The sequence below is a fragment of the Jaculus jaculus genome, chromosome 10, assembly GCF_020740685.1.
Source record: "Jaculus jaculus isolate mJacJac1 chromosome 10, mJacJac1.mat.Y.cur, whole genome shotgun sequence".
NCBI lineage: Eukaryota > Metazoa > Chordata > Mammalia > Rodentia > Dipodidae > Jaculus > Jaculus jaculus.
The window spans coordinates 4,103,669-4,113,441 of NC_059111.1; the positions used below are offsets into that span (position 1 = coordinate 4,103,669).

At 41.6% G+C, this 9,773-nt stretch overlaps 1 protein-coding gene across 6 annotated transcripts in view; it reads left to right on the forward strand.

The window, feature by feature from the left end:
- The window catches only part of Tex9 (testis expressed 9), a 31,160-nt gene extending 24,806 nt beyond the window's left edge, over positions 1–6,354 (forward strand). For 4 of the 6 annotated variants that reach the window (XM_045160781.1, XM_045160783.1, XM_045160786.1 and 1 more), the window contains 2 exons: positions 5,189–5,323; positions 6,111–6,354. In XM_045160781.1, the coding sequence (XP_045016716.1) occupies positions 5,189–5,323; positions 6,111–6,188 (213 nt within the window). In that variant the 3' untranslated portion in view covers positions 6,189–6,354. Of the gene's footprint in view, positions 1–655; positions 788–1,183; positions 1,307–5,188; positions 5,324–6,110 lie in introns of those variants that run through there. The other 2 variants (XM_045160785.1, XM_045160784.1) reach the window with 2 other exon arrangements.
- Positions 6,355–9,773: the final 3,419 nt, after the last annotated feature.

The following is a 9,773-nucleotide window of genomic DNA, read 5'->3' on the forward strand; positions in this document are numbered from 1 at the left end:
AGCCATGTATCATTTTTTTTTATTTACCTAACTACAGAGGTCTAATCAGCAAACCTGATACATACATGGCTAGTCACTTCATTTAGGAACAGGCATTTTATAATTCTTCATGAATTCATCACGAAGTGGAGGCTGGAGCTTTGTGAAGATGAAATGTGTGTGGTGTGCATGTCCTTATAGTGGAGTGCAGAAGGTGGGGTTTAATCAGTCACGCAAAATGCATCACCTGATTGCATTATCCATCAAGCAGAAGAAAGGCTCAACTGATGAGGGACACCAAGCCTTAAAGAAGTGTGCACAGACCAAAGGACAGACCAAGTGAGGGACAGAGCTAAGTCTTGTACTGAGCCTTGAGGGTCCCAGGACTGTGGAGGAGGAGTGGTTAGCAGTGGTGAGCACTGAGCATGTGTGGGACTAAACTGCACCAAGGTGGCCACCTTAGAAATGTTTGATAAGGAAGTCAAGTTCACTGGTGGGAGGAAAGTGGATGGAGACAGTGAGTGCTTGAGCATAATTCTTAACTCTTAATTGAAATTTACAGTTGGAGGGAATAGTGTTGACTTAATTTTTAATGAGATCATATGCATATGATTGAGGTAGACTGACCTATACAGTTCAGTGGATTTAGACCCTGACACCTCTGTGTCCATTCCAGTTACTGCCAGATGTTTCCCTTGTCCTGAAAGCTCCCGGGTCCTTTCCAGGCTCTTCCCAGAGATCCCACAGGCTGTGTTCCTCTTCCCATTTCACACCAGTGGACTCAAGCTGTCTTTTGTGACTGGCCACATTCACTTTGCAGAGTAGAGACTAACCCATGTTGTGATGTGCTTTTGTTTGAACTGTTGTATTACTGAGTTATCATTTGCCTTTTTGAAGAACTAGTTTTTGTTTTTATTTTATCTATAGTGTTTGCAACTTCACTGAGTTTTCGTTTTTGTTCCTTTGCCTACTTGGTATAATTTGCTCTTCTGTTTCTAGCGTAAGCCTTAGATCATTTATTTAAACCATTTTCCAAAGCATCTAAAGTCACAAGTTTTCCTTACATTGATGCTTTTGCTGCCTCACAACTTTTTTGACCTGTCTTTAAGTATTTTTCTTTTTTTGTAAGCTTTTTCACTTTTATTACAAATTTTAACGATGTAAGTTCATGACGTGTCATTCAAGTCTATTTGCTATACAATAGCTATTTCCAAGAGGAGACATATGCGCTGCAGGATGACCATCATTTTAGTAATTCTGAGCTCTCAGGAGAGAAGACGTGGCCAAATGCACAGCGCGCTTGGGCGCAATGACAAATGACCGTGCGTGCGGGCGGCGGCGGGCTCGGACGGGACGGGAGGGCTCGCCGGCGGGCTCGGACTCGGTGAAGGACCGAGGCCGCTCAGCGAGCGAGGCACGTAGGAAAGCCGGCTGCCCTTCAGGAGCCCCGCCAGAAAGCAGCTCACAGACAAACGTTTTCGCTGGAGTTCTGGAAGGCCTTTCCAAGACAGAATCAGACCGGGAGAGGCCGGGCCGGCGTGTGCAAGCCCTGCACCCCAGCCGCCCTCCGGGAACACAGGGCGCACAGAAGCCGCTGCCGCGCCCCGTCTCTCGCGTTCTTCTCTCTGCTGATTGAACCGCCGCCGCCGCCTCGTTTCCGAGCTTCACCTTCTCCCCGCCGAAGTGCCCCCATCAGCTCTCCTCGGAGGTCGGCCGCGTCCGCCGCGACCTGCTCCAAACCCAAACCACCCGGCGGCCGCGGCACGGGGACGGGCTCTACCGCGGGCCCTGCTGACCGCGCCTCTCCTAGGTGATTTCTCTGGAAGATGTCTTCCTTCTGGAGAGTCCTTGCCAGGTTGTGGTTTCTCTTGCTGTAACTCCTTTGATAGTGTTTTGGACTTCTTGTTTAAAGCTACAGTTGCAGAAATAAAATCATCATCACTACCTGAATCCTCAGATTGGGAGTAATTCACTGGTTTTTGCTTTCTCGCCCACGGCAGCTCTGGCGGTTTGATTTCCCCTATTTCTTAAATCTATTTTTAAATTTGAGAGAGGGGAGTTGAGCAGATAGGGAAAGAGAGAATGGGAATGCCAGGGCCTTCAGCCACTGCAAATGAATTCCAGACACATGTGCCACCTTTACGTGGATATTAGGGAACTTAACCCTGGTCCTTAGGCTTTGCAGTCAAGCATATTAACTGCTAAGCCATCTCTCCAACCCTATTTTTTCTATTTTTATTTTTCATACTCATTGAGATATAACCAGTATGCAATATGCCTGTACATGCTGGGTGTGAAATGTGATATATACTGACTACATAAATATGTATTATCTGTATAAACATACACATCACCTGTAAGCTGCCCATCATAACCCAAAAGTTTGTATTCCTTTATAATCTATCCACAGAAAACTTATATTTCCTAAATTTTTAATAGTATGTTTACTGAATCATGACTTTTCTTCCACTCTTCAATTTTGCTTAAATAGTATCTCACTTTCTAGTATGCAGATGCTATACATTTTTTCAAATGTCTTAGTATTTCCTAACTCTCTTCCCCCCCGCCCCCCGAGGTCGAGTCTGACTCTAATTCAGGCTGATCTGGAACTCACTATGTAGTCTTAGGGTAGCTTCAAATTCACAGAAATCCTCCTACCTCTGCCTCCCAAGTGCTGGGATTAAAGGTATATACCACCACGCCTGGTAGTATTTCATAATTTTTCTTATGTTACTTCAAATCCCTCTTTGTTGCTAGAATAGAAAAAAATATAATTTATTACAGTGTTTTTCACAGCTATGGTAAACTCTCTTATCAAACTTAAGACTTTCAATATAAGCCTGGGGGAAAGGGCCAGTGAGCAAATATTTCAGGCTTAGTGGGCTACAAATGGTTCCCTTTCCTGTGTGCATCACTGGTTCTCGATTCCTCTATATCTGCTTTAGGTTTAGTTCATTCTTTTCTAGTTCCTGCTCTGCACAGTTAGATTGGCCTGAGATCTTCATCTTTAATTTTTTTTTTTTTTTTGAGGTAGGGTCTCACTCTAGCCCAGGCTATGTAATCTCAGGATGGCCTTGAACTCACACTGATCCTCCTACCTCTGCCTCCGAGTGCTGGGATTAAAGGCGTGCGCTACTGCGCCCCCACTAAATTTTTTTTAATCTATTTGCAAGCAGAGATAATAGGTACACCAGGGCCACTAGCCACTGCAAATGAACTCCAGATACATGTACCACTTTGTGCATCTGGCTTTACGTGGGTACTGGGGAATCGAGTCTGGGTTATTAGGCTTTCCTGGCAAGCTCCTTAACTACTGAGCCATCTCTCCAGCCTGAGAACTTTAATATGGCACACTTGTAAATTTCTTTCCTCTAACCTTTGGTGCATTGTTTTTGCTTTCATTTGTTTTGAGAGATTTTCTAACTTCCCTTGTGATTTCTCCTTTCAAATGTAATACTTTGGGGCTGAAGAGATGGCTTAGCAGTTAAGCGCCTGCCTGGGAAGCCTAAGGTTCTATTCTCCTGGACCCACGTTAGCCAGATGCACAAAGGGGGCGCATGTGTGTGGAGTTTGTTTGCAGTGGCTAGAGGCCATGGTATGCCCATTGTCTATCTGCCTCTTTCTCTGTCTGTCACCCTCAAATAAATAAAAATGAACAAAACTTTTTTAAAAGAATGTAATACTTTCAATGTGCTTGATGATGGTTCTTGAACCCCCAAAGGCTGTGCTGAAAGGCTCTTTGGTCTCCAGCCTGCGACACCACTGGGAAGCGGTGGAGCCTTTAGCAGGTGGGGCGCTGCGAAGGAAGTCAGATCCCTGAAAGTGGTGGAGCCTTTAGCAGGTGGGGCGCTGCGAAGGAAGTCAGATCCCTGAGGGGGGGGGGTCCTTGAAGGGATTCTTAGGAACTCAGCCCTTTCCCTCCTCTCTCTTTGCTTCCTAGCTGCCGTAAGATTTAGCGTCCTCTGCCTCGGGCCAAAAACAACATAGCTGAGTGATAAAACTTCTGAACCCGTGAGCAAAAAACCTGTCTTCCCTTTTTTTTTTGTAAATTTTTTTTGTTCATTTTTATTTATTTATTTGAGAGTGACAGAGAAAGAGGCAGAGAGAGAGAGAGAAAGAATGGGCACGCCAGGGCTTCCAGCGCCCTCTTGTGCATCTGGCTAACATGGGTTCTGGAAAATCAAGCCTCCAACCGGGGTCCTTTGGCTTCACAGGCAAGCGCTTAACCGATAAGCCATCTCTCCAGCCCCTGTCTTCCCTTCTTAAAAGTGGATTACTTCAGAACATTTTGTCACAGTGACAACAAAGCTGACTCTTCAAATCTGTTGCTTAGTTTCCATGTTTGTTTTCAAATTTCTGGTTTTCTTCCACTGACTAGCCAGGATACACTGCATGATTTTTAATCTTTTTAAGATTTGTTTTGTAGTCCACCATCATCTATTCTGCAAAACTGTGCTAGTTGCACTTTAGAAAGAAAACTGTATCCAGTTGTTGGGAAGAGTGTTGTGTATGTCCCTCAGGTGTAGTTGGTCTGTAGTGTTTCAACTGTCTGGTGTACTACTCACTGTTGAAAGTGAGATAGTGATGCCTCCAGTTGCAGAGCTATTTCCACCTTAGATCTGTTCATGTTCACTATGTACGTCTCAGTGCTCTGATGTCTGATGCATATAAACTTGTGAGGTCTGGAGAACTGGCCCTCGAGTCACTATATAATGTTCGTGCTTCACAGTTTTTTTTTCTGCTTTCTGAAATTTTATTTGATATGATATTTTGAGGAAATTTTTTTAATCTTATTTTTTTGCTTCTTAACAGTTTTGACATAGTATATTTTTCTCTGATACTAGCACAGACTGGTGGAGCAAATCATTTCAACCTCCCCTACCTTAACAGCCCATTAAGGCTACTTCCTTGGTTGAGGTCTCTCCTCTGTGAGCCCACAAACTGCAAGGTGCTCTTAGGAGCACTGTGTCTCTGTTCACAGACTCTCTCTTAGGTTCTGCATACTGTCCACCATATTTTTTATCCTCAAACCTGGTCTGATACCAACCACTTTACCACTACTGTTATTTGAACTGTATTATCTTTTAAAATAAGAGGTCTGACTATGATCAAAAGGTATTCTAATGATTCAAAGAAATTTTGGTTAAAAATATAATTTCAGCTAAATACATAATTTTTAATGTGAACATGTGCTTTTTTTTCTTTGTAGGATATAGCTGATGAAGAACTTAAAAAAATTGAAGTGTTAAAATCAGAAAACAAGAAGCTAGAAAAACAAAAGGGAGAATTGATGATAGGATTCAAGAAACAATTAAAGTTAATCGATGTTTTAAAAAGGCAGAAGGTGAGTAAGAATGGAAATGAGGGCTGGAGAGATGGCTTAGTGGTTAAAGGCTTGCCTGTGAAGTCTAAGGACCCCAGTTCGAGGCTCTATTCCTCAGGACTCACGTTAGCCAGATGCACAAGGGGGCACATGCGTCTGGAGTTCGTTTGCAGTGGCTGGAAGCCCTGGCGCACCCATATCTGCCTCTTTCTCTCTCTTTCTCTGTCACTCTCAAATAAATAAATAAAAATGAACAAAAAATTTAGAAAAAAAATGGAAATGAGCAAGCAACTGTCTGGACCTTCTTACTGAAATAGAGTAGTTCTACTTTATGCTGTCATTCCTATCTAAATAAGATACATTAAACATGTGACATTTACCCTGTGTAATATACACTATGTCATCCAAGCATATGAACATTTTCACATAGATAAGTTAGTAACTAGGACACATATGTATACGTATGTATGTATGTATACCTACCTACCTTCTTACTTCCCAGCTCCAGAATGCCCCATACACAGAGTAGGTGTGGGGGACTGTTCCTTTTCAGACATGAGACACTGGACCTGCAATATTCTTCAAGCATGTGATGAGAGTTCTCCCCTAATCTCATCTCGTGAAGGTCAAAGGTTAGATATGACTTACTACTGAATTCTTTGAACAGTAGTTGGGTTCTTGACTGCAGTAACCATTTCAGATGTACTTAGGGGAATTCAAATACAGGATACAGCAACAGAATTTGTATTCTGAAAATATAAGTTTCCTGTGGCTTACTGTTACTAATTAGTGTCAACTTTTTAAACAGATGCACATAGAAGCCGCCAAGATGCTGTCCTTCACTGAGGAGGAGTTTATGAAGGCATTGGAATGGGGAAGCTCATAAGTGCTCAGTCCCACTTTATTTTACATATAAAAATTATACTGGGCTCACTGATCTTTACTTTTCATTACTTATTTGTGAAATCAAAATATCCACAAATAGGGCTGGAGGGATGGCTTAACAGTTAAGGCACTTGCTTGCAAAGCAAAAGGACCCAGATTCTATTCCCTAGGACCCATATAAGCCAGATGCACAAGGTGGTGTATGAGTCTGGCATTTGTTTGCAGTGGCTGAAGGCCCTGACACACCTTCTCTCTCTTTCTCTCTCCCTCTGTCAAATAAACAAAAATGTATTTAAAAATATCCATAAATATCACCCTATTTAAATGACCAGAATATCTGAAAAGACTTTCTGAGATAAAGCCAGATTGCAAAACTGGTCTTTTGTAATAGGTAATTATTAGCAATAAAAAGAAATAATTTCATAAAGTAAAGCAGCAAGAACTTGAATTTTGATTCTACAACTTATCATCCTTTCTGAGACTTCATAATGTGCTTAAAAACATTGTATGTTCTAGGAGACAGAGAAGGTGGAAAGAACAGGACTCAGCTGATCCCACCATATGTAAATATTCCAAGATCTGGAAAAACATATTTAACACACTTCTAGTCCCAAACATTTGTAGATAGAGTATATTCAACTGTGTGAAACAGTTGTTTAAAAAAAAAATTTTAAATCATTAGCTAAGCTAACAAAGAATACCTGTATAAAGTTCAGTGAAAAAGGAAACATCAATGAACACATAACCTTTAACCCCTCACTGTATAAAACATCTTTTAGACTGAATACATTTGTAATGTTACAGGATACAAAGTCAACATATAAAAAACAGTAGTGCTAGACATGGTGGCTCACACCTTTAATCCCAGCATTTGAGAGGCCCAGGTAGGATCACCATGAATACAAGGTCACCCTGAGACTACAGAGTGAATTCTAGGTCAGTCTGGGCTAGAGAAAGACCCTACCTCAGAAAACCAATATACATATTCAGTAGCCAAAAAGTGAAGATGGACACCGTGGGCTGGGGCTGTAGCTCAGGGTTAGAGCACTTGCCTTACATGGATAAAACTATAGATTTGAGCCCTAGCACCACCCCTTCAATACAAAGTGGAACAAAAATCAGTAACATTTAAAAAAATATTTTAGCCAGCGTGGTGGCGCACACCTTTAGTCCCAGCACTTGGGAGGCAGAGGTAGGAAGATTGCTGTGAGTTCAAGGTCACCCTGAGACTCCATAGTGAACTCCAGGTCACCCTGGGCTAGAGTTAGACCCTACCTCAAAATTTAAAAAAAAAAAATTTATTAGTGAATTCCAGGTCAGCCTGGGCTACAGTGAGACCTTACCTTGAAAAACCAAAATAAATAAACAAATACATAAGAAATAAAATTAATTTGTGAGGAGAGAGAAAGAGAATGGGCGCACCAGAGCCTCTTTTCCCTGTGAATGAACTCCAGACACATGCACCACTTAGTGCATTTGGCTTTTATGTGGATACCAGGGGATCAAACCCAGGCTGTCAGGCTTTTAAGCAATCACCTTAACTGCGAAGCCATCTCTCCAGCTCTCAGTAATATTTTAATAATGTGATGGAAAAGTATCAGAAAAAAAAGTCAAGAAACCAATCCCATTTATATTAGCTGCTAAAAAATAAAAACACACAAGACTAAATCAATGAAGTAGAAGACATGTGTGCTTGCTTGAAAAGCCTGACCGTCCAGGTTTGGTTCCCCAGAACCCATGTAAAGCCAGATGACTAAGTGGCGCATGCTTCTGGAGTTGGTTTGCAGTGTCAAGAGGCCCTGGCACACCCATATTCTCTCTCTCTGCTTGCAAATGAACTTTAAAAAAGAATCAAGGGAGCCAGGCATGGTGGCACACCTTTAATCCCAGCACTCGGGAAACAGAGGTAGGAGGATCACCATGAGTTCAAGGCCACCCTGAGACTACATAGTGAATTTCAGGTCAGCCTGGGCTACAGTGAGACTCTACCTCAAAAAACAAAGAAAAAAAAAGTTGCTAGGCCAGGTATGTCCATGTAACCTGTGGCCTGTGGACCACATGTGTCCCAAGGTAGCTATAAATAGGGTTCAATACAATAGATGGTAATGTCACCATACAATGTCAAAAGGCTGGAGAAAGATCCCAAATCTAGGCAGTAATCTTTGAGTATGGCCACAAAAGCACAGAGCAAAGGAAACAACTGTGAGGAGATAAAACTCTGGAAGAGGTTAAAAAAAAAGGTTTGCTTTTGGGTACTAACCCAAAACATTCAAGAAACTTTACTCACTAGCAAAAAAAAAAAAAAAAAGCAGTAAGAAAATTAAGATGGACAAAAGACCCAAATAAACATTTCTTGAACATATAATAATAACCAAGTACACTTACAAATGCTCAACACAGCCAGGAATGGTGGCACACATCTTTAATCCCAGCACTTGGAGGCAGAAGTAGGAAGACTGCTGTGAGTTCAAGGCCGCCCTGAGACTACATAGTGAATTCCAGGTCAGCCTGATGAGCTATAGTAAGACCCTACCTTGAAAACACAAAAACAAAAAAAGAAAAAGACAAAAGGCAATACACACACACACACACACACACACACGAAATAATGTGGGAAAAAAGAACTTTCACAGTACTGGGGGTAAATATAAGTTACTATTTACCCCTTATGGAAAACACCAGCATAATCTATATATAATCTATATATTTAAAGACAAAATCAGTATGTTGAGTTATCACACAGTTCATCAGTTTATATTCTGTTTACAACAGTCAAGATATAGAATAAACCTAAGTGCCCATCAGTGGATAAGAAACATATGTATATCATATATATATGTGGGTCATTTGCAGTGACATGGATGTCATGTTATTGAAGTGAGCCAGGCACAGAAAGACAAGTACTGCATAACCTCACTCATAAAGGTGAAACTGTGGTTACCAGTGGCTGGGTGATAAGATGGGAGGGTGGCATTGGAGATGTTGGTCAGAGGATGTAAAATCATAGATAAGAACAGAAAGGGCAAGAAATCCAGGGGTGTGATTGTGGGTCAAGAATGGGTGTTGAGTGGTAACACCACCTCACTAGATGGTAACCGTATGAGGTAATGCATTGTAATTAGATTTACTCATTCCACAATGTAGATATACTTATGCATTGTGCCAAACATGATAAACACACAGTTTTATCTGTCAAGTAAAACCAACTGTATTTAATGTTCTGGAGAGTCAACCCTGGCTCACAAATGACAGCTCTCCCGAGAGCAGTTCTTTATTCATGTGACAGCAAGGCGCCTTAGTAATACTGCACTTTACTTTTCCTCACAGCATACAACAAAACATGCACTAAAACCAAATTTTAAATATTTTCCTAGTCATATCAAGGAAGCGAATTCCCTAAACGGAATTCACTTTGGGCTGCAGCTGTATTGTCAAGAACAGACTGTCCTGACGGCACACTGAACCTCTGAACAGTGTCGAGTCACTGAGAAGTTTAGCCCGTGCATATGTGCATGTGTGTAGTTCTGTAACATGATGTCAGAGAAATAACATTATCAGTGCAAAATAAAAGGGAGTAATTCTTCAG